General features: G+C 40.7%; 2 protein-coding genes across 2 annotated transcripts in view; one reads left to right on the forward strand and one right to left on the reverse strand.

The window, feature by feature from the left end:
• Positions 1 to 408: 408 nt before the first annotated feature.
• Positions 409 to 19,580, forward strand: LOC134537577 (collagen alpha-1(VII) chain-like). The gene is made up of 13 exons (XM_063378162.1): positions 409 to 495; positions 1,596 to 1,666; positions 1,860 to 2,135; positions 3,553 to 3,834; positions 4,870 to 5,142; positions 6,176 to 6,472; positions 6,965 to 7,264; positions 7,846 to 8,157; positions 9,690 to 9,974; positions 11,896 to 12,195; positions 13,862 to 14,146; positions 17,533 to 17,817; positions 19,358 to 19,580. The coding sequence occupies exons 1-13, from the start codon at positions 491 to 493 to the stop codon at positions 19,465 to 19,467; spliced, it is 3,081 nt and encodes a 1,026-aa protein (XP_063234232.1). The 5' UTR covers positions 409 to 490; the 3' UTR covers positions 19,468 to 19,580.
• Positions 19,540 to 25,892, reverse strand: part of LOC134537578 (monocarboxylate transporter 10) — a 73,710-nt gene continuing 67,357 nt past the window's right edge. Inside the window, exon 8 of the mRNA XM_063378164.1 lies at positions 19,540 to 25,871. Coding sequence (XP_063234234.1) covers positions 25,762 to 25,871 — 110 coding nt within the window. The 3' untranslated portion in view covers positions 19,540 to 25,761. The remainder of the gene's footprint in view (positions 25,872 to 25,892) is intronic.

The raw sequence follows: 25,892 nt of genomic DNA on the forward strand, positions 1-25,892 counted from the left end.
TTAAAATAGTATCAGAAATAATTACATTTATAATCAGAGTGATTGTTTATTTAGATTTTATTTAATTTAAAAAAAAATTACACAGAAAAAGTAACTTTATAGAATGGTTTTTGATTTCATTATACATATTTTACCAGTGATATCTGTTACAAAGTAATACACTGGATTTAATATGGAGATTTTTAGGGATATTATTACATTAGTGTATTGATGCATGCTTGTTTCAAACTGTCGAGTTGTCAGCATTATTTAATACCTTTACCTCACTTGTGCGGAACATCAAAACATACTCAAGTAGTAGGTAAACGATTAGTTATCTGCAAAGTGCCGCCTGAATAGCCCACAGCAATAAACATATCAGCAATCTTCTTTGCGATAAAATCAAGTTATTCTGCAAGCGAACTGTATTCTGCGTTAACAGTCAAAAATAAGTTCTTGCCTTTAGCTTAGCACTCAGCAACGGAAGCAACGGACGATAAAAAAAATCAACATGAGGTAAATAATTTTATTAAAAAAAAATTGTTCAAAATTATGAGTAGCCTATTGGTTTTAAATACGTCTAGTGTTTGGTATTAAGCTTTTGGGACATACGTCAAGGTTAAATTGGGAACGTAGTTATGATATCTCGGAAACGTTTTTGCGACTTTCAGCGGGTCAATCTGTAAAGTTTGGTAGCGATCTGATCAACAGATATATTTTTTTGCTTTTTTTTTTTTTGTTGGCAATTTTATCATATTTTCAATACAAATTAATACAAAATTAGATTTTCTCTTTTTTTTTTTGAACATTCACAATTAAAAGCCCTTTTTAGGGTCGCTAGTATAATTTATTTAGTCTATCACAATCAATAAACATTTTACGATTGATGAAAAGTTTTTCATTATATGATGTAATTATCGAAGAAAAATATTATAGTTCGATTATTCGCACGGACACACACACTAGTCTAAACATATTACATCTGCATATTTTAAAGGTTTTTAACACTTCACTACGAATGTAGAAAGCGGAAACGAAAGCTGGAACACCATAGGTTGAAATTTGGCCGATACTTGCTTCTTTGCGTCTTGCTTTATTTACAAATGGGCATTTAAAAACGTATTTGTTTTAATTTTTTTGTCTTGTGTTTCTTGTTTAGTTTATAAACCCAGCGTAAGTCAACTCGGCAACTTCACAGGAGAGTAAAGAATTATACTTTCTCCCCCCCCCCCCTTCCCCGCGCGGATCAACCGCCATATGTGTATAGCTATGGCAAGAAGAAGCCTATGATTAATTTCTTCCAAATGGTAGACTTTTCCCAAAATCCATGGGTACATAAAATTGTACCTGGTCTTATGTTTATCTGGCTCAATAAAAGCTTTGAGCTTAGCTGTTATAACGCTCGCTAAATGCTTTAGAATTATTATTATTTTTTTTTTAGTAATTTACGGTGTTATGAGTTTGTAGTAAACGAGCTTTTAAAAGATATATACTCTGAAACAGAACAAAAATTGCCAATATTTGAATTAACCTCATCTAGCTATGGGGCACATAATTTAACACTTACCACATGAATTAATTCTAAAAAAAAAAAAAATATTATATTTTTTTTCCAGGTCTCTGTTACTGCTCCTTTCATTAGTCATTCTTGTCAGAGGAGATTCAACTTCCAATAAAAACTGTACAGGTGAGTACAGCCAGGTTTTGTAAAAAAAATTTGGTATGTCTAGGCTATACTATTTACCAGGTTTATTTTGCACGTACCTAGTTGGTGAAGATGTATGTGGTTAATTGTAAGACGAGGCGGTACGCCTTAACTTGGCCGCTTGAAATGAGGCAATGAATAAAAGTGTTGACATCGCAATGTTAATGTTCGCCAGCCAGCGGCGAAGCACTGGACGTGGGCGTGGAGTACGACGAGTCGTACGGTTTCGGCGTGGAGTGGCGCGCGCCCTCTAACCTCGAGGGGTGCGTGCGGCGGTACTCCGTGTGCGTGACCTTGGACGGGGGAGCCCCCGACTGCCGCAACACCTCCTCCACCTGGTGGAGGACGGCGCGCGGCGACGCGGCGGCCTGCTCCAACTACTCGGTGGCCGTGGAGGCCGTGGGGGAGGGGGAGGAGCAGCTCGCGCGCGGCTCCGTGGCGCTTTCCTCGGGTGAGTAGGGGGAGCGAGGCGGTTCTGGAACACAATCGCCGCTTCACGTGCCTACATCGTCACCAACCATTCATTACCGTGCGAACTTACCGGGCACTATTCTACGGTAGCAACGTTTTCTAGAATTAATAATTCAGGATTTATTTTTATGTTACAATTATTTTAGAGGTTCTTTGAACATTCGTTAATTTGGGCAACCATCTATCTCTTAATTTTTTTTCCTGCAAATAAACATGAACGTTTCAATAATATGAGTTTGGCTGGATAAGGTCAGCAATATTAGAATAATTCAGAATCCTGTAGGAATTAAAAAAAAAAGTCATTTTTTTTAAATAATATGCATTGCCTTTAGGATATTGAAGTTGCTGTTACTACAACTAATTTTAAAATAATAATTGTGTTCGTCATCTTAGTCAAATTCTTGAGCGATTGTCTAATGTGTCAGAGGAAGAACATGCTCATTGTTCAAATGTTTTACATGGTTTCTAAAGCTATAAAATATTTAAATGGCATTGAAGAGAAGGTGTTACTTTTCACCATGGGAGGTGCAGGAATTGGCAAGTCATACTTATTAAAATTACTAGTGGAACACATCAAACGTTATGCTCCGACTATCGACATATAAATCAAACCAAAATTTGTGGAAGTACATCCTTAACTGGAGTCGCTGGCCGACATATATTTGGCAAGACACTGCATTCTGCATTTTAACTTCCTATCGAAAGGGGAAACACCATGACATATCAATGTTTGACTGTACAGAAGCTTCAACAAGAGGGATGCAAGTGCCGCCATATAAATTGGCCAGTCATTGAAGAAATTTCAATGATCTCCTATGAGAATTTGAGAATTATCCACTTATGTCTACAGGAATCTATAAACAATGAGAAATTATTTGGCAGAGTTAACATCTTACTCCTTGGTGACATTATGCAACTGCCTCCTGTCAAAGGTCACTGCTGTTTTTTGCAACCATTATGATTTTGCAGCAGAAATTTATTTGTGTTATCAGTTTTATTCTGTGAGCGCCAACAACACGATAGTGAATTCATCGATCTGTTAAATAATTTGCGAGTTGGTGAATTAACTACCAAACAGATGCAATTTATATGTGAACATTACAGAATATCTTTAACAGGAGAGTTTGCTGACAGAGTTGCAATTAGAATCTATCCTACTGTTAAACAAGTGGATACTAACTATGATAAATATTACTGCAGAAAATGAGAAAACAAATAGAGTTTATTCCATTAATGCTGTATATGAGTCTCGTGAAATAGCCACCAAAAAATTGTCGTTCCAAAATATGTCTTTAACTGCGGAGGTTTATTATCAAGGCTGAAGTTAGCTGATAGAATAATGGTAAGCCAACACAGTGTTTAATGTGGATATTTGTTTACTTTTTCATTGCCTGCAGCTCCTGCTGTAGTGACCAACTACACAGTCGTGAACAGGACTTCCACGTCGCTGCTCATGAGTTGGGTCGCTCCGCCAAACAACACCTGCATCCAGCGCTACGTTTTGTCGTGGCGGAACTGGACGGAACAGCAGGACGAAGCTTCCCTTAACCTGACGACAGAAACTAGTTACGAGGTCACGGGGCTGCGACCTTGCACCATGTACGGGATGTCTGTAGCAGCGGTAACAGCGAACAACGTGGCGTCGTCAAATGTTATATATGTCTACACGGCAGTACAGGGTGAGTAAATACTGCACGGACTTACCAAGAGATCAGTGCTCGATGCTGCCCTTTTCTATTCTGAAGAACCAAATTATTTTCTTGGCCCTAGAGTTTTAGCAAAATTGTCTAGAATATATTGGTCACTACCATTCCACATTATATTGAGGCTGCAGGTTATACTTCACACTTTTCTATATATTTGAGATAAATATACAGCTATAATTACCATCCTGTTAATTTTATAATTTTGTGTGTTTTAACCATAAAGTTTTAAGGAATGCAGGTGGATCTAGTCAATGATACAAATTTTGGTGCTACAGAAAAGACAACCCATATCATAACTATGATTCACCCAGAACTTGTTCTGTCTTGTTTTAAGCTATGATTGGATTCCTTCGGAAGTATTTTTTTTGTGTTCATTAATTTTTTACATTAGCTTTTTTCTGTTTCAAATGACATATTTATTTATTAATATTGGTTTTCTCTGCTGTATATACACTCTGGAACTGTTAATGTCCAAAATTACTCCCAGAGTTACCTCCCCCCTGCCACATCTGATGCAATTATTTAAATTAGTGAGGTGTCAAACCATATTCTTTCAGATCCGAATCTCGAATCGGAATATTAAAATTATGTCTTGGGTCCAAATATATCTCAAGAGTCAGAAATAAACATGCAAAATTAATTTTTGAAAGATCTATTATTTTTTTTAAATAAATATTATATAAATATATAGGACATAAATAATAACATAAAATACTAATTTTTACGTCAAAATGATCTTCTTAAATACTATACAAACATTACCAGAGCATTTTAGCATGTAGCAGATACACTTTTTCTTACTTTTGGAGAAATAAATATTACTGTCCTTGTCAACTACACAGGCACCAGTGTTTGAATGTCTTAATTTCACCCCCTAAAATGTTATTCTTTAAATATTATTTCCTAGAATTCGAATATTTGATTAAAAATAAAATTTGAGTACATAATTGGTCTGGCCAATCCCTCATTAAAATCAATAACATCAGCATACCTTGGGCATACCTCCAGGTGCTCCTCTGGCGGTGTCTGGCGTGAGTGCGAAGCTCGCCAGCCCCGACTCCATCACCGTCCAGTGGCAAGAGACATCCCCCTGCGTGCAGTCGTACAGAGTGTGCGTGGAGCCCGTCGGCGGCTCGAGAAACTGCACACACACGTCCGGCGAGGACCTGCAGTGGACGAGTGGCACCCACATCCAGCCCTGCACCGACTACAACATCGCGGTCGCAGCCATGGACTACACGGGGCAGTATTCGGAAGATGTAGTCATCGTGTTTGCGGGAGGTAAATGACAAAACCAGCTACACCATAGTAGTGTGAGGTTCACGGGTGCTGGAGGTCAGCACTCCTATGGCTCCAGCATAACTACCTATACGGATGTTACGGGTGAGGGTACATTTCGAAAAGGAGGACCCTTAATCCCATCCTGGCCTGATATCCCTGGTTTTGGTTACTTAAAGACAAATTTTGAGTTTGTTTCTCACTACAAGTAATGACCAGTTGTTTTCTTTAATATTACATGGATATGCGATGTGGGTGTGTTTATGTTTACCTCAATAATGATTATTTGTAAAAAAATTATATATTTTTAAAAATACATTTACAGTATATACACTTACCTTATGGTGACAATTCTGAAGGTTGTGCCCACAGAACTGATGTGAATATTGGGGATGGAACACAAAAATGTGAAACAGGACCATATCAAACTATTTCATGGTTGCTACTTTGCATTCCAATAAAAAAAATTAATTTTTTCCCAGACATTAGACATACGAAAAGAAGATTTAAATTAAAAAATATGCCCAATAATAATGACATAACTTTATTATATGCTTAGAGAGCATTGTTCACATATTTCATTAGCCATAACTGAAAAGATTGATAGCAATTTTCTAACTATATTTTCTATAGTGTAAACCAACAACATTTAAGCTTCATTTCATACACATACATTGATACTGAATGTCCACTTTCTGTTACTTTAAAGTAATATTACTTTACCAAGGTTCTCAGCTAACTGAGCATCAATACCATTTTTGTTCCATTAATAGCTGTATTTCTCAGAAATGGGGCACCACATACAAATTTCAACAACACAGGTGCAGAACAAGCCTTAGCTTTATAATAAATTAAAACTTATGAACAAAACCAATACCTTTTATTTTGGTTCAACATTTCTTCTGGTGATCTACGATTGGTAGGCTTTGTCAGTGTTTTTTTTAATACTTGGACTGCCTTTTGAAATTTTTACTCGAGTCCATTTAAAACCAAATTACATCTAACATGCAGTTCATGAAATAATTTTTCTGTCCAGCTCCAGGAGAGGTGAAGAACCTGACTGTGGCCAGCCGCACTGAAGAATCCATGACCATCACGTGGGCTGATCCAGACAGCAGTTCGAGCTGCCTGAATGGCTATGAGGTGTACCTCTGTGCGAAGGACAAACCCACCACATGTAGCAAACCACTAGCTGCCTTGGGGTCGGAAAAAACCAGCTACACTGCCGCGGACCTAACTGCCTGCGAGGACTACAATGTAGTGGTGAGGTCCACAGGTGCTGGAGGTCAGCGCTCCTATGGCTACAGCATAACTACCTACACAGATGTTACAGGTGAGGGCACATTCCTACATCGATAAGCAAGTTAGTACAGTGATAAAACACCATACTTTCATACAGGAGGACCCTGGTAGCCATCCTGGCCTGATATACCTGGTTTTAGTTTCCTGAAGACAAATTTTGAGTTGGTTTCTCGCTACAAGTAATGGCCAATTGTTTTATTTAATTTTACATATGCATGCGATGTGGGTGTGTTTATGTTTATAATGACCTCAATAATGATGATCTGTAAAAAATTCCATATTTTTAAAAATATATTTCCAGTATCTACACTTTGCTGAGAGTTCCTGGAAAATTAAATATGCTATGAATTCAACAGGTAGTTCAAGTGGAGAAAAAATAGGCACCATGGGTAAATAAATGTGTTGATTTTTGAATCACCATATGTTTTTAAAATCCATATTTTGCATGCTGGTTGCAGACTTAGACCATTATACACTTTACTTATGCCTCACGTCTCGCTCACATTCCTGCATTTTGTCCAAGACAAGAGCAGCGTGCTCGCGAACTTCGGCGCCGACACGGACTTCGATCTGGCTAGCGTCGACGTGCTGAAGTTGGAGGCGAGCTGGGACATGCCCGACCAAACCGACTGTCTGGCTGGCTACCAGGTTTGCTACCAGGAAGACAGCGGGAAGAGCGGGGAGACCTGCGACAAACTGGGGGTCTCCACCGTGGACTGGAGCAGCACCAACGTGGACTACTGCTCCAGCTACTCGATCAGGGTGTCGCCCCTCACGATCGATGGGCAGGCATATCCCGAAGTCTCCGCCAATGTTGTCACCCGTAAGCCTTAAGAGGATCTATCATTGCCATATTGTATTATTAATTTATTAGCTAGCTTGTAGCAAAGATTTGTTATTTCAATTGTATGATTCTTAAGTCCACATTCTTGCCCCAGTGTTAGTTATTGCATAATGTGGAGTTCCACATATAATCATTACATCCTCCCTGTTTTTCACAGGCACATAAACTAACTATTTATGTAAGAGTTGTATTATTTCTGCAATAAACTAGTCTTGTGATATATAACAGTTTATACTGTTGCTCGGTTCGAAGTTTGGTTTAAGATACCCCAAAAATCTACCATAGAGCTGTTTTGTTTTTATGTCTGCTCTGAATACAGATATCAGCTCAAATGTTTATGCAATTATGTTTGGGTTCATTAAGAACTTTTCTTTCCCTGGCAGTTTTATTGTTATGCTTTTCGCCATTTTAAACTAACTCACTTCAGCTGCCATTCGCCGCTCCTAAATGTTAAAAGTATATCCAGTTAGTTTGTCGAAGTGAGAAAAAAATGTTCAGTGATAATCTTCTTATGTTGTTTGCAGTGTTAAGATCAGAATACTGACCCTGATGTTTTCCAGCCCCACATGCAGTGACCAACGTGACAGCCAAGAAGGTGACGGGCACCACGATACACGTTACGTGGGATCTGCCGCCCACTGACAGCTCCAGCTGCACACAGGAGTATGACATCCACTGGTGTCCTTCGGGGGCGGTGGGCTGCAACTCGGACAATGATACCACGCCGGGCGCCATGGTGCGTGCTGGCGCCACTGGCCACACCATCCGCAGCCTGAGCAACTGCACCACGTACCTGGTGTGGGTGCGGGGAGTCGCGACCAGTGGCGCCGCCTCCGAGGCCAGCTTCATGTGGGCCAAGTCTGGCGGCATGGGTGAGCCGACATGCTGAGGTGATGGTTCCCTTGTTTCGAGCTGCTCGTTCAAACCAGAAAACCCAGTAAGGCTTCTCCACTGTGGTCTGATGCAGGCACAGTATTCTTGGGCATTGCTGACAAAGGGTGTACACCATCTGCCCTAATTGGTTCTCCACGGGGACATGTTTGGTGTCTTGTGTGTGATTGCCTAGGTTTAGCGAGATTTTGGGTGTGAACTTCCACCAACTCGTTGGTAAAATGTTGGTACCACATAATTGAAATTTAATTTCCACTTTTAATACTAGCTGGATTTGAGAAGCACCTGTCTGGGACTATGTGCATTCCCATGACACAGGATCTCTGCAAGGCTCCCACACCACAAGTTACGTATCATTTGGGATAGAGACAATGAAGATTTTAGTACACCCTGCACACTTTTCTCAGTGCGCAACCAGTCGAACACATAATTTGTCATCTGTGGCCGTAATTACTGAGTAGTCACACCCATGTAAAAACAGTCATGTTTTGATCCCAAAACTGGGGATTACTCAATTTATGAACACCGAGTTGGTACCCAAGTGGTTCGAAATCCACTGTAGTTTTAAAGGAGCTTTCGTGCGATGTAAGCTCATCACATTCCCTAAAGGCAAAATTTCCCTAGTCTCGGCAATATTAGGGAAAAAAGTACAGTATCCCTTAAACATGACATACATACATGAAAAAATTGCGCGGAACCCCTCTTAGCCTAATGGCCCTACCGGGGTGTTAAGTGTATTACGTTTAATATTTCTATTATTAATTTACTTATCGAAACCATGCTAACTGCCATAAAAATAATTATAGTATTTATAGGTTTATTGATGTCATATTTATGGTGTTGGCTTGGAAATCCCCTGAGGTCCCATCTGGGTGGGTGTCTGAAGGACAGTTCATCCAGATGGGAAGGCGGTATTTGGCCCGATCATCTGGAAACTAGATGTTCGGTTTCCACGGGGAACCACTGGGAGGCTACCGCCTGGTGACCAGCCCCTCAATGTGGCAGCGGCTGATATTATATTAATTACCAGCCGCTGTCACAGTTACATCAACAGTTAAAATTATTGGTCTTATATAATCTTTTTTTAAGAATATAATTCTAATTATAACTTTAACTACGCTGACATTAACAACAGTACACATCAAACTAAAACTTAGAATGTCTATTAAAATCTTGTAGCATATAGATAGTTTATAATATAAATTTAACAATTATTTATTATTATTGTACAATATGGTATTAATTATGATCCATAGAATATTAATTATGATCCAGATCCATAGAACAGTAAACATGACAGGAAAATATACAAATAGTAGCACATTCGATACACAGATGTAACCTAACTTAAATATCCTCTCCAAGTCTACTAGTGACAATGAATGCCAAGAGGTGGTACTGAGCCAGAATTCTATAACTTCCATCGACACCTGAAATGTGTCAATGATCTGGAGCCTCACAGTCCCAGATGGTCAGCTGTGAGCCCCTACAAGTGCGCCGATGTTGTCGGCAGTCCCGGGCGTGGTGGAGCGCTTGAGCGCGCCGCGCGTCACCTGCGGCTCGGTGTTCGCCGACTGGGACGCCCCGACGATCGCCGCCGAGTGCGCAGCCGGCTACGAGGTGTGCTGGCGGGCGGCATCTGGCGCCGACGGCAGCACTTGCGAGACCATCCAGGCTCCGCTGACGCAGCTCCACGTCGGCGGTCTCCAGCCGGCCACCCCGTACAACATCTCCGTGGCCGTCGTCGGCGCTGGCAGTGAGAAGTCCGAAGCTATAGGCATGCGGGTCATCACCCGTGGTAAGTGCGTGTGTGGCCGGCAGGGCCACATTTTTACTTGTAATTTATTTTTGTTGCTGGTCTCTAGTTTTATATGGTTTTTTATTTCACGTATTTTTACGCCTTTTTTAATTAATGTTAATTTATCTGTAAATTTTTTTAATTATATTTGTTTCTGTTAATTAGTTATACGCCGTTTGGTAGCTATCGATTATGAGTTTAAGAACATCGATTGTGTTTCACGTAATTACCACTTGGCGAGCGCCCGGCGGTTGGCTGATGACGTCAGACATTCGGCTTGCCGGGAAGAAAAAATCAGCTGGGCCGGCGGGAGTGTGTGCCCAGCGACCGTTGAGGACAGAGCTATGTGACGGTGCGGACTGGTGTGCCGGACGGCAACGGGCGACGAAGAGTATTGGGATGGAGGCTCCACGCTGGGTGACAGGGCAAATGGATTGCCCTGTGATACAGAAGAAATCAAGGTAAAGAGAGGCCGCGATTTTGATTTTTACCCTCGTGGTGCTGCACTGGTTTTTGGCAAACCTAGTGAACTGTGTATTTTCCCATACTAAATTTTATTTGGACGGAACTTTTATTAGCCAGTTTGGTGAAGAGACCCATTTGTTTCACACGTTGTTCCAGTGTGGGATTTTTTAAAATGGTCGCCCGTTTGCCTGTAGTTGTAATAAATGTATAAGTTTGGAAGAAACGAACATTTTGCAATTTGTTTTTGAGACTTTCTCTTCGGAATTTGCATACTTAAAGTTGCATTTAGCTAATATATCAGCTTGTGCAGTATTATTAAATGTATGCGATCGGTATTGGACTACATGCGCAGCCTGATGTTGGTTGGTGCGGCCATTCTACGTTTTTATAAAATCATTGGCAAGTTAATAAAGAAGTAAGACTTTGTTTGAAGTATATGATAAATACTTTTGTGGTAACATAGTTATGTTACGTGAAGAGTTTTTGCTACATTTCCCTAAAAAAAATAAGATAATTTTTTTTTTGATCATCGTTCACGCCTTTGTGAATTCGTACCTATGGCCCGGCGTGGCATTAGACTCTGGAGTTGGTGAGGAAGGTCAGGAAGCCAGCGCACGCCTAGGATATTAACTTTGTTTTTTTGGCAAGTCTTTAGCAACGAACATCTGAAGAAAGACTAAACCGTTGATTGAGAGTTTAAGAACTTTATTTAAATAATTTGTTTGTACTTCAGTATTATTTTTGTAGATTTTTTATATATTTGTATTGATTGTCTTGTTTGATTTTTGGTATTAGGGCAGTCAGTAAATTTTGATATTTTATAGTGGCCACGCCTCACGCCCTTATATATTTTTATACTTGTTGTTATCAGTATTTATATTTTTACGATTTTTTAAAGGTTATTGTTAGTATCGCAAATGGGGATAAGATGCTGCCATTATTAACGTCAGCTTTTGTAACTAAGCTTGTATGGTTATGTATAGTAAAAATTATTTTTGCAAATTTCTATTTTTTAATAACATACGTCCAAAGTCTTGCCTCTTGTTTGTTTAATGGTTACTCTACTATTATATCCTTTGAATTTTTTGGCCTGACCCCTGGGCAGTGGTGTGGGGAATTTATATTGTTTAGCTTTTTATGCCTGGTTTTAATATTTATTTTTTTCCCTTCGCGCCCAGAGTGAGTCGGGGACGCAACCCCTCTTCCAATTGAGGAGGAAGAAGGGTTACACGTGTTTCAACGTGGACAGTGAATAGCAAAATTACTTATACCTAGAAGTAGTGTTTATGGAAGCAGTTTTAAAGGACTGTATTTTATGGCAAAGACCATGTCTAATGTTGGTAATCCAAATTCGGGGGTATTAACCACAACCAGTATACTTTTGGGTGGTTCCAACATGGAAAGGGTGGTACAGAAGTAACTTCAGCTACGTCTCCTGACACCATGCTCACGGCAGCTGCGACGCCTCTGCGGGGTCTCGCTGTCGCCGCGAGGACGGAGACATCGGCACTGCTGTCCTGGGAGTTCTCGGAGGAGGACGCAGAGTGCGCTGAGGAGACGGTGGTGTCCTGGCACCCGATGGGAGACAACAGCTCCCGGGAAGGAGGCGGGTCCACGCGCGTCTCTGCCAACCAGACTCGGCTCAACATCACCGGTCTACTGCCCTGCACCGACTACGTCGTGTCGGTCGGCGTCGCCGATGCATGGGGGGCAGAGACCCCCAACACCACCGTCGGGATGCGCACCTTGGACCAAAGTGAGTACCTTGTCGCCGTGTGCTGGAGACCGAACCTCTGTCCATTCGTCAATCACGACACCTGCAGCCAATCAGGTGACCCGAAAAATGTCCATTCGCTCACCTGTCACATGTTTTGACCGATGGACGTGTTGATATCTACGATTGGCTGCGTCAGTCGATTGCAATCAGAATACAATCCGGTGTTGAAATTTTTCATGATGGCATTATTGCTGTTGTTAAAAATATTGTTAAAGTATGGCTCCGAGGATTTGCTAAGAAATTATGTACGGGAAAACGACATAAATGACGAACTACGTCGAGAAAAATCTCTAAGAGAGAAAACATGGGTTGTTGGCTGCACTGATATTGGGGAAATGTTTTGACAGACGGATGGAGCCATGTTGAAAATCGCTCGGCAAGCTGCACATGGTGCTGACGGTTGAAAGTGTGATAAATGGATGTATGTCAAATGAAAGTTCTGACCAGGGGCGCAAATATGTAGGATCGCAAGGGCAGTCGATAGTTTTGCACGTGGGGTTAACCGACACGTCATCATCTCTGGATACGGTGCTTGTCTGTTGTATACTGCCCATAATTTGGCCTATAAGCATGCAATAAGCAGAAAACTTTAATATATACAGAAAGTGTTCCATAAGACTAGGTTTGACTTCAAATCTGTTTCACAGTCATGCTTTTGCAACTGCAGGCAGGCCCCCCTCAGTGAGGGATTTCTTAATTCCAGGGGAGGGGTCCGGGCACCCTTTGCATCCTCCCCCCCCCCCGGGGATCTACGCCCATGGTGCAGAATATTTTAATTCCGTGTTTGCAAGCCGCGCATTATGAAAACTTGTAAAACTTAAAAAAAAAAAAAAACTCTTAGTATGTCATGGTTTAATTGCAGTTAGTGTTTGATAGTTGAATAGGTTTTTAGTATTTTATTTATCAATTTTTTTTCAATTCAAGGCTTCCCACAATCACAAAACACAAATTCTGGCATGGTCACGGCACATCCATCTCCCATTTCCCTGACTCGCATTTTTTTTTTTTTTTTTTTTTTTTTTTAGTATGTAACTACCCTATTGAATAGGATTGGGTGTCGGCAATCTTTGCTATGTTAAAAATTCAAAGTCAAGATGAGAACGACCACACTATTTGATTTAAGAATATATTATAATATATTATATTATATAAATTACAATATACACAACATTATATAAATTAATATATACTATATATAATATACTACAGGGGCGCAACAACTAAATTTCCAAAAGGGGGGGGGGCAATATACCTTTTTATAAAAAAATCATTGATCCCCCCTATTGAAGTGGGGGGTCCGGGGGTCCTCCCCCGGGAAAATTTGTATTTCAAGGTGTAAAATGGTGCTATTTAAGCAGTTTTATTATCTAAAAATTGATTACACAGCAGTTTCTTTGCCCCCGTTTGCCCCCGTTTGCCCCCACTTCAAGGTTTCAGAGGGGGGGGGGGGGGGAAATGGCCTTTCCCCCCTGTTGTTGCGCCCCTGTATACTATAAAATATTATATAATATACATTATAATTAATATAATATACTATATTATATACATTAATATATAATAATATATGTGTGTGTTCGTTCAAACAAAGTTGAAGTCGAAGCGTGTGGAGTGTAAGTATAGAACAGCTGGAACGCGACACTGGCAGGTCCGGCGGCCGTGCGCGAGCTGCGGCAGCTGAGGAACGGCTCTCGGCTGACGCTGACGTGGAACAGCCCCCCTGCGCTGGCCGCTAGCTGCGCCGCCGGGTACCAGGTGTGCTGGCGGCTCGCCGGGGAGGGCGACCAGTTACCTGCGTGCGCGCGCGCCTCCTCCGAGCTCTTCCCGCTCGGCGACTTCCTGCCCGCGTGCCGGGTGTACCGGGCGTCCGTGCGCGCAGTTGCCGTCGGCGGGGAGCTGTCGCGCGCCAGCAGCGCCACCGTCGACCTGGCCAGTGAGTGCCGCCCCTTCTCCCTGTAACACTGCTCATCGCGGGGGTTCTGCTGCTCGTCGCAGACGCCGACCGTCTTAAGTTGTGTCCCGACAGACACTGATTGTTGACCGGCCCACGTGACAAGGTTCAGATTCTGACCAGCACCCACGCTACCCATGACGTCAGAGGGTCGAAACCACACTGGCCCACGTGACGAGAAGGTTCAAATTCTGACCAGCGCCCACGCTACCCATGACATCAGAGGGTCGAAACCACACTGGCCCACGTGACGAGAAGGTTCAGATTCTGACCAGCGCCCACGCTACCCATGCATGACATCAGAGGGTCGAAACCACACTGGCCCACGTGACGAGAAGGTTCAAATTCTGACCAGCGCCCACGCTACCCATGACATCAGAGGGTCGAAACCACACTGGCCCACGTGACGAGAAGGTTCAAATTCTGACCAGCGCCCACGCTACCCATGACATCAGAGGGTCGAAACCACACTGGCCCACATGACGAGAAGGTTCAAATTCTGACCAGCGCCCACGCTACCCATGACATCAGAGGGTCGAAACCACACTGGCCCACGTGACGAGAAGGTTCAGATTCTGACCAGCGCCCACGCTACCCATGCATGACATCAGAGGGTCGAAACCACACTGGCCCACGTGACGAGAAGGTTCAGATTCTGACCAGCGCCCACGCTACCCATGACATCAGAGGGTCGAAACCACACTGGCCCACGTGACGAGAAGGTTCAAATTCTGACCAGCGCCCACGCTACCCATGACGTCAGAGGGTCGAAACCACCACGTGCTTACATCTAGAAGTAGTTTTGGGAAGCAATCATAAAAAAAAAACACGTGAGCGAGTGTTTTAGTACTCACCAGTTATGTGTAACTTCTAACCTCTTTAAGCATTCTCATGTTTCGAATACACTTTACACGAATCTCGGACACGGGATTTAACGTAGAATTCTTTAAAATAAGGCCGAGCGCATTAAATATACGCAATATGTTCTTTCAACTAAATTCCTGGCCGCGAATCACTGATCGCTGATTGGCTCACGTGACCCTCTGACGTCATGGGTGGCGTGGACGATGGTTCGAATCTTCCTGGTCCAAATTATAACTTTTTTTTTCCCCCAATACGTTTGCTTTGGTAGCATATAAGATGAACACTCGTGATATTTGCTGTTATCGTTTCCCGTTTTCAAAAGGTATAATTACTTTAGTCGCAGCTACGTCGACTATCGAATAATTCCAGTTGCAGAGCGATAAAAGCGAAAAAGACTTGAAAAATACGAAATCCTGCTCTGGACCTGATTTTCAACAAAGAATTTAATTTAAAATTGTTATAATTTTTTTATTTATTTTTAATTGTTAGTTATACGATTTCAAATAATTCTTTAAAGATTCCCTTGCATCAACCGCAGATGGCAGCACCGTGGTCACACATTTCCGTTACATTCACGAAATTACACGTTACACACACATAAAAAAAGGGGGGACGGTATTCACAGTTTCTTTTACCGAATTCAGAGACAACTTAACATTTCAAACAAGCAGAATTGCGATTTCAGAAACGAAATAGACCTGGAAAGCAGCTCGGGTTCTGGGTTTGCAGCCGCGTCCAAGGCGAAATGCACCGCAGACTTCGGAGTCGCCGTCATCAGGGTAGAGTTACCCCCCACCAGTAGTTGACCCCTGATGACGGCGACTGCGAATGTCGGACCCGGGAGCCAAGCAGCGGAAAGCCCGAGATCTTCATGAAGCAGACCGTTGATGATGACGGAACCAGGGTGTCCACAAAGTAAAAAAATATATATATATTACGTACCAACTTAGGCGAGAAAAAATATACTAGATTTGAAAAAAAAAAATACTAAATTATAATTTGTTACGGTTTTAACAATATTTAGGAAGTTATTATGACATTGTTATCTTTAAAAGATTTGTGCAATGGGAGTGCATGACTTGATGTAAGTTTTTGGACATACGCCATTGCTAAGAACTTTTTCTGTTAGAGAAATATGCATACCGGGTCCATACCAAAGATAACATCAATGCCCGGTATGGACCCGGTATGCATATTTCTCTAACAGAAAAAGTTCTTAGCAATGGCGTATGTCCAAAAACTTACATCAAGTCATGCACTCCCATTGCACAAATCTTTTAAAGATAACATCAATGCCCGGTATGGACCCGGTATGCATATTTCTCTAACAGAAAAAGTTCTTAGCAATGGCGTATGTCCAAAAACTTACATCAAGTCATGCACTCCCATTGCACAAATCTTTTAAAGATAACATCAATGCCCGGTATGGACCCGGTATGCATATTTCTCTAACAGAAAAAGTTCTTAGCAATGGCGTATGTCCAAAAACTTACATCAAGTCATGCACTCCCATTGCACAAATCTTTTAAAGATAACATCAATGCCCGGTATGGACCCGGTATGCATATTTCTCTAACAGAAAAAGTTCTTAGCAATGGCGTATGTCCAAAAACTTACATCAAGTCATGCACTCCCATTGCACAAATCTTTTAAAGATAACATCAATGCCCGGTATGGACCCGGTATGGACCCGGTATGCATATTTCTCTAACAGAAAAAGTTCTTAGCAATGGCGTATGTCCAAAAACTTACATCAAGTCATGCACTCCCATTGCACAAATCTTTTAAAGATAACATCAATGCCCGGTATGGACCCGGTATGCATATTTCTCTAACAGAAAAAGTTCTTAGCAATGGCGTATGTCCAAAAACTTACATCAAGTTATTATGACATTGCAATGCTCTAACTTAAATACTCGTATATCACACCAAACACACACACATACATTCCATATTTTTTTAAAAATAATTACGCTTGATAATAAAACATATTGGAGTTACTGTAATGATATTATATTAAAGAAAAAAAGTACTAGATCTGTACTTGACGACTAAAATAACTTATAAAAGTACTATATCTAGTACGGAAGTACTAACTGTGGACACCCTCAGGGGCGTAGCCAAGGGGGGGGGGGTGTTTTGGGTGTCCAAACACCCCCCCCCCCGAAATATTTAAAAAAAAAATGTACTTATGACAAAATTTACACTTGTCTAGCTGTTGCAAATGCACTTAGATGAAACTATAAGAAGGAACCCTTGAGCCGATAACCCTTAATATTCAGAAATTAGTTTTCAACGGTGTCTCGTTAAAAAATATCATAAAGTTATTTAAGTCCAATATTTTAATCACGAAAGTGCTTAAATAGCACCAATTTGCACATTAAAATCAAAATTTTTCAAGGGGGAGGGCCCCCGGACCCCCCCCCCCCTCCCTGAAAAGAAACCCTGGCTACGCCCCTGACACCCTGGACGGAACGTGTCCCGTTGCTGTCCGTGTCGAGCAGCTCCCGGACCGGTCGTCAACCTGACGGTGGAGGGGCGCGCTGCCGACTCTCTGGAGCTGCGCTGGGGGCCGCCGCCGGGTACCGCCAGCTGCCTGGTGGGCTATTGGGTGTGCCGCGAGCAGGGCTCCGGCGGAGACAACGCCACCTGCGAGGAGGTCCCCGCCGCGCTGACGGGACACCGGGTGGCCGGGCTGCGGCCGAGCACGCGATACAACGTGACCGTGGTCGCCCTGGGCTCGGCGGGCGAGGAGTCGGAGGCCCGCACCGTCAGCGCCGTCACGGACGGTGAGTCGCCGCGTCGACCCGGGTACTCGTCCGTCTGCCCCTGCGCGGAGTCGACGTGGCGAGCGACGACGAGAGAAGCCTAAGATGTACATCAAGTTCTGTCCCTGACCGAAAACGCCCCGAATATTCACCTTCGGCCAACCTCGGGGATTTGTTTTTTTTTTTGTTTTTTTTTTTGCGCAGGAAAAATGAAATTCAAATATTAAAAGTGTGTCGGTTACGTTAGCTACATTAAAACACTTTAAAACACAATGCACGGTGAGTTAGGTTAGTATAGCTACATTAAAATGAACAGAGAAATATAAATATACGAGGGTTTTTTTTTTTTTTCAACCTCCGAAAGGCTATATAAAAAAAGGAAATTTACGTAACATAGTAATTCTACCACCAAAAGTACAGTAGGGTCTTACTTATTTTAATACATAAAAATGCCAAAACTATCGAGGCATTTGTCATATCGTAACACAAGCTTATCTATGCATGTTTCGAAGAATTTAGCCGCCAGTGAATAGAGATAACAGGACAAGTGCCTTGATCTCCCGCTCCCTCACGACACCACTGTGAGGCGGGTGGACTAATCGCGCGGCGCACTGGCTCCCGCGTCAAGAATTATCGCAAGAATAATATTCTTGCGATAATTCTTGACGCGGGAGCATAATAGTTAGACATTTAAAAATAAAAGGGCTGGGCCCTGGACCCAGGGGTCCACCCAGCCCCACCCTTGTGGGGGCCAAGTGATAAGGTCTAAGGGCTAAGGACACAACCGACTGTCTGGTCAGCTGAGCGAGGTACAGGGCTGAGGCGGTGACTATGCCAGCCTCTGGTCGTAGCTGTAGCTCTAACACCTTCCCGATCAAAAAGGGAAGGAGTAATCCCTTTGACAGCTTTGTCTCAATTTACTTGCCGTGGAAGTTTTTTTTAACTGTTATGTAAGCCGACCCCCAATCTACCCTAAAGGGCGCAGTTGTCTGTCTGTTCGGTACGAAATTTTGTAATTACCCTTGCCCTGAAATCCTACGCTCTAGTTACCAAAAAAAAAAAGTGAAATGGATAACCTCGTGTTTTTTTTTTTGCGTCAGTTGTTTTAACGCTAGTACAATATATGGCAGGGGATAAATTGAGAGATTAAAATTGGTAGGGACTGGGGGAAAAAATTCAACGGGTTCAGTGACTCCACAACATCTCTTCATGCTTCTCGGGCCGGTGTAACCAGCTCATTGGCTGCCGACTCGTGAGACCGCCTTGGCCATAAGCATCACGGACTTCGATACGCATTGCGTGTGGCCTAAAGCACAGGCGCTCAGTAAACCTCTCCGGAAAACGTTTCAAGAATCTCCGCACTCGAGTCGAAAAAACGGGTCAAAACACACAAAAACAAGTATTTTATCACCAAATATATACAGTTACAGAAAAATTTCATGTACGTTCCCGAATGGCAGATCAAACTTTATTTTTAAATTTTTATTTAAGATTCAACTAAATGCATAGTTGCACTCGAAAAGTTGCCGTAACATCGGCGGGTTGCAATTTTGTGTTCCAGCGGCGGGCAAGAGCGAAGCACAGTCGAGCCTGGTGTACGCGAACCACAACATTCTCATCACGTCCGCTGCTGTCTTCCTGACGCGGCGGTATCTCCTCTTCAGAGACTAGACGGGAGTGCGCAACAACCAATTAATTGAATACTTTTTTTAAAAAAACAAATCTGTAATCAAGAGAAGTAGTAATAATGCACACGTTAAAATACTAATAGAGATACTAACAAATTAAGTGTTTTTTTTTTTCCTTTTCTGGAACACCCTAACGTAATTTAAAGGTGGCGTCACGTGAAATTGATCTGTTCGGCGTAAAAAATCTTACGTGTCACTGGCGTAAAAAGCTTTCAGGAAAAGCAGAACAAAAAAAAAGGAAATAGATTGGCCGATGGTAGTGCTATAGCGCGTCCCTAGTAGATTGCAATGTGCATTATAATGGGCGTTTACTTTCTCTTTCCGATTGCTACAAATAACAGTGTCTCCTTGTGAAATAATAATAGGCGTTTAGAATCATATTTTTTTCAAAATATATACAACTGTAATGACAGACACTATTTTATGGTCTTAGAAAAATCATCAAAAAGTATAATAAAAAATTATACAACTCATTGAAATTATCGATAGTGTACAAATTAAGAACTTTAATGTTAGTAATCCGGGTCGTAATTTGGCAAAGGTGTGTGCAATTTGCTTCTAAGCGCGAGACAAACTATACAGCCCATCAAAATATACTTGGTGTTCGTTCTCTGCCAATTAACGAGACGAATTTTGTCGGTCGCCACCGACTTACAAAGTGATTTCAACCAAATAAATTACAATCAGAGTTTTTAGAAATTCGCGTAATTTTGGGTTAGCACGCTAGAATTTACAGAGCTGTAATATTGTTCATTCTCTTGTCTCCACATTTCACCTTGGTTCGTACCAATTGTGATTTTTTTTTACATATTGGTCGCTTGTCCTCTACAGTATGTCAAAATATCCAAGATCCAATGATAAAGGTATTTCAAATGCATAGTAGCATACATTATAAGTAGTCTCCAAATAGGTACTACCACGAATTTTTCTGGTCCTTAATTGTAAAAATGTAATTGTTTACATATTTATAATTAAATTAGCTACTTTCAATGCAGAGTAACGAATATTAATCAAATTATTATTTTTTTAATGTGTTTTTTTTTGATAATAATTAAAAAGCAAAGACATGATTTAACTTTACGCATATGCCCACAAAAATTATATCAAAAATTTATACAAAGTATAAAATTATTTGTAAGCATGAAACAAAGAAAATAAATTTATGTAGTCTAAACATGCGCACAAATTAAATAATGCAATGATATAAAGCTTCATTACAGAGTTAATATTTTCATGTATGAAGTCGACATGGCTCCGTGTAAAGTTGGACTCACACTAATCACACTAATCCGTGTTTCACACTAATCCGCCTCATACTTTGTGCTTGGAAAATTCCATACCGCACACAGCAGTAACCTATCTATGACTTGTGATGGTCACATTATGTAAAACATCTGCATGCGATCAGGTAAGGCTAAGTGTTTTTTCTCGTGTCGTTAAGTGTTTTTTTTAAATGCAGAAAATTAAACATGAAAAAAATTCTTGTGACCAATACTCACGGTCACGGTACAGTCGCTAGTCGCTGACGTGTCAAAGGAATCCCACCTTAAGGAGAAGTGAAGAGGAGATGGTTTCACATTCACAACGTTTTAATATATATCATCATTACACACAAAAAACTTTTACAAAAAAAATTGCAAACAATATTTCTACAGTGCACTGTGCAATGCTTTAATTATCTAACTCTCTCACTCTTTTTTAATTTTTACCTAAATATGTAGTTTGACAGATACAAATTAGTTGGTAAGAAATTTGTGACATATTTCACCACTCTTAAGACGGTAAAAAATACATCATCTTGCATAACGAAACAACAAACCTTAATAACAGTCAAAATACAGACAAGAAAATGTTCCGCAAAAGAAATTCAAACATCTTTTTGGCAGTTAGCACTTTCATTTTTAACACAAGAGTTAGTATTAATCAACGTGAGAATTTGAGAGTATGTCAGGAGAAATAGAGACAGTAACGATAGTAATCACAATGAACAACTTACGACTCTTGCATATCACAAAAGACATAACTACAACAAAGAACTCGTACGATAATAAACCTCTCGGTGTAAATACATAAACCTAGAACAGAATTGATATGTTCCTGTCAATTTGGCCTTCATTTGCGAAAAAAATAATTTTTTGAACAGATAAACCTCATTTTAGAAATACACATATTTTAAATATATGTATAATTTGGCATACTCTATAATGCTGCTGTAACTAGTGAGACATGTTAAAGTTAACATTGAATATATATCTTTATTATTAATGTCAGGACTATTATTTTATTATTCAAGATTTAACTTTTTTTTTTACTGAAAGTCCTGTTTAAAGCTTGACAGTAGTTTAGTTTCATTTTCAGTTGTTCTCGAATTCAACTAAAATTCTTCACTTTTTGCGACAGAAAAATGTTAATTTAATGCAATTTTTTTGACATACGCCATCACAGTTATTCACTGTTTGTCATGGAGAAACGTTACAGAGAATTCATATTTTTATTTTTTATTTCATATTTTACATTTTTGAATTTTTTCCGTTATAAACAGTGGAAAACTGCAATGGCGTATGTTCACAAAATTGTATTATTATCAAAATTCCGCGTTGCATTAATCATTCAAAGAATACAATGTAATTTATACATCTCTGTGTCAAATATATGTTGTGTTTGGAATTACTCACAAAAAGGAATGAACTGTTTGTTATATGGGTTGAAAAATAATTAGTTTTAATTCACATTGGGTTAAAAAAAAGTACAGATATTATATCTGTTGTAAAATATAATTCTTCGTGGAAAAATATAGGCTTTCAAGGGAATTAAAAAAATTGTAAATATATTTTATACAATGTCAAGATAATGGTCACAGATTATAAAGAAGAGGAGGTAATATCCCGATTACCACAAATATGATTTTCTGTACTTTTATTATTTTACTAACATATATACTGGCTACCGAAATTGTGTTAACATAAATTTATCTGTGGGGGCAAAAATCAAAAGTACTGTTCGCCTACTTTTCCACTGCACACACGGTAATGGTCCAATCACGTCTTCCGCTACTCGAAAGATGAGTACGAAAAGTCCACTACAAATCCTTCGCATACGAGTCAACGCTTATACGAGTGAAATATTAAAATGTTGTGCATATTATTTCTGGCAGCCCCCTACAGAATTTTTTTTCTGCGCCACTGATTATTTAGTTTAACTGTAGCCTCGCTTGGGAAAATTTAAGTTGACAGAGAGAAAAAAAAACATCTACCATTTAATCCAAACAATTAAAAAAAAATATATATTTCATTTTATGTACTTGGATATGGTACTCAGTGAAATTGGTTTATTTTCATTGTACAAACAAGATTTGACCCTATTATAAACAAGAGTTATGTTTCTTACAGCCAAACAATTGGTCGACACAATATATTTTAATAATGTTGACACCGGAATAACATCAAATGACAATTTCTCTGCGAGAAGTATAGACAAAAACATTGAATCTCAATCTAAAAATATTCATTGAATGATACATTTTACTGTCTATATTATCAAATTACAAACAAATATTTTTTTATATATCTTTCAGATGCTCACTATGTAAAACAATAGCCAGCGGAATATATTTTTATTTTTCATACAAGTTTTAAAAAAACTATCACGTGTAGTATTTAATAATGAGATGATAAGTATATATCACTCCCTATAAGGCACGGATTTTAAATTTATCTATCACAAAATAAACGTATATTTTAATGTGATTTCTGTCTAGAAACACTGACAACCACATGTTGTTGTACACAGAAAATTGTTGACAGAACAACAAAGGCGGAATAATACGAAGACTATTGGTAATACTTCTGAGAACTATCGAATTCTGAGACAAGTCAACAAGAGACAGTCTGTTCCTCATTGTCCAGGAATCCAACATGCCAGGTTCTTAAAAAGAAAATTCGTACACAGAGTGAATTTTAAGAATACGACAACGGTCGAATTTACTAACGTACCTACCACAATTTTCTTCACACCAAGGAAAATTGTGAAAACATTTTGAATTAACTTATCGCGATGGGACGAAGACGTTTTACGACTGTCGAGAATTACAGACAGTTCACGGAATATTCCGAGGAAGAATGCACCACCGAATAAACCAAATCTTCTTCGTAGTTCCATATAACTGATTCTTCGTAAAAAAAAATAGTATGACGGATTCTGATCTCCTAGTTTCTGTGTCCTGTTGTGACACATGGTAAAATTTGTACGAGGAAGGAAGAAACGTGAAAGCAGTTTTCGAAGGGTCATTTTCATAGTTAAGTGATCTTTGTAACTTACTTGTAATTACGGAGATCACAGGATAAATTTTAAGCAGCGTTCTTCGGAGATTTAAGGCTCGGTCTTACAACGCCATCTTGATTTCTGTATTTTATTTTTCCTCTCTTCATTACAATTAGTTAAAGGCCCCACCTACCCGGACACACACATATCGAGAACAAAGTTTCAGAGAGAAAAAATAATCACGCGAAATCTGTGGGCAGTTGGGTATTTCCGTTTCCGTATTTCGTTTTTTAAACTGTATTTTTTAAAAGAGTGAAAAACAGTAAAACACGAGTTATCAGAATGATTTTTAGACATAAAACACTTGGTTGAGATTCTTGAAAGCATTCAACGGACTTGCACTACACCATTATCTTCATTTCTCCGCCATGTAATGTTATGGTTACCCACTCAATTTCCTAGTTGTCCTGTGCGCGACGAGAATAACTGCGCGCCAGTTCAGAGCCTTGCCCTTAGAGGCGATACCGCGCTAGAAGCACCAGCAAGCGTCGCACTTATTCCGCATCACCAACACAAATAAAACTCCAACACGATACCTAGCTTGCATTTGATGTTTTTTTTTTTCACAAATATTTACAACGTATATTTACAACATTAAGAAAAATTCGGCGTCTTTATACACACGTTATATTGCACTGGGTTCAAAAAAATATTAGTGCCAGAACAAAAACGCAAAAGAGGTATAGTGTTAAAAAGGTACAGCAATGTACAGTATGTCCATAAAAGAATGTCCAAGTTATAAATTGTAATAATATAGACTGTAAGCGTTGTAGAGTGTTGGTTCTAAGGTCACAATTAAAGAGTAACTCAAACAGTTTTAGATAAGCCCATGCGCGAGTACTGTTTTGTTGTTTTCTCGCGTGTAGTGCGAAAGAATGGCTCTTTCCCCCTTTTAGTAGATGGCGAACATGTAAACTTCATTTGGCAACAGGTTGGAGCCCCTCCCGATTGGAATCCCTTTGTACGAGAGTGGTTGAACGTCGAAGTCCCTGGCCGTTTGATTGGTCGCAATGGTCGAGACCACATTCTTCTGACATAACGCCATGCGATTTTTTTTTTTCCCTTTTGGGGGCGTTATAATTAGATCGGGTCTACGTAATGATTTTGCCAGAGTTGAGAGACAGAATTGAAGAGGCCGTGTTAGCCAAAGTGTGGGAAGAATTGGACTTCAGGTTAGGATGTGTGCCGTATAACTGAAGGTGCAAGGATCGAACATTTGTAAGAAAAAAATAGGTTAGTTTACCTTCAATTTCATTGATGATTTGTTGTAAATAGTCTGGATTAAACTGTTGTGATATACAATTGAAACTGGGAAATTCTTTCGAGGACACCTGCAAACTAGAAAAAAGATGATGCCGTGGAAATGGGATTCTGAAGACCTAGCCTCTTAAGAGGGTCTGCCTCGTCAGGGGCGTATGTGTGTTAATGAGGCGAGTTTATAAGCGCGACGCTCGCTGGTGCTTCTACCGCGGTATCGCCTCTATGCGCAAGGCTCTTGAACTGACGCGCAGTCTCATGATAACTGTGGAATTTTTGAGCGGTGAACCGTAACATTAAATGGCCGAGAAATGAAGATAAAGGTGTAATGCAAGTCCCTTATGTACCTACTGGTTGTTTTACGCCTAAATATTACTCTGAAAACACGCTTATTAGCCTTTTTTTTTTTTTTTTAACTCTTCTAGAAATACAGTTTAAAAACTTAATCTGAAATCAAAAGTACTTTTTCGGCCATCAGCGAACTCTTTATATGATTTTCGTAAGCAGATCCCCACTCGTGTATCTTGGGTAGTTTCGGAATCGCGTTGTTTTTTTCCTGGAGCTCTATGCACCGTGTGTTCCCGGGTGGGCCGGGGGGCCTTTGAGGGGGATAGTTTCCAGCAGGCTCTGGCCGGTTTCCAACGAGTCGAAGTACCCGCCGCACAGTCGAGAGTGGACGCCGGACGAAGGGCGCCGGCGGTCAGGTGAGTTCGCGCGCCGCCGCGGGAGGCGCCACCGTCGCCCCCAGCAGCGCCCGCTGTTCCTCCGGCCTGGGGTCGCGCGTCTGGGCGCCGCCCGCGCCCTGGCCGCCTGCGGGGTCAGGGGTCAACC

This window comes from Bacillus rossius, chromosome 12 (assembly GCF_032445375.1).
Source record: "Bacillus rossius redtenbacheri isolate Brsri chromosome 12, Brsri_v3, whole genome shotgun sequence".
NCBI classification, from domain to species: Eukaryota; Metazoa; Arthropoda; class Insecta; order Phasmatodea; family Bacillidae; genus Bacillus; species Bacillus rossius.

Excerpts from the sequence above, each read along its gene's own strand:
- LOC134537577 (XM_063378162.1), top strand. Across the intron at positions 7,265-7,845 it reads CTCCGCCAATGTTGTCACCC|CCCCACATGCAGTGACCAAC; the intron begins GTAAGCCTTAAG and ends GATGTTTTCCAG. Across the intron at positions 14,147-17,532 it reads CGCCACCGTCGACCTGGCCA|CTCCCGGACCGGTCGTCAAC; the intron begins GTGAGTGCCGCC and ends CGTGTCGAGCAG.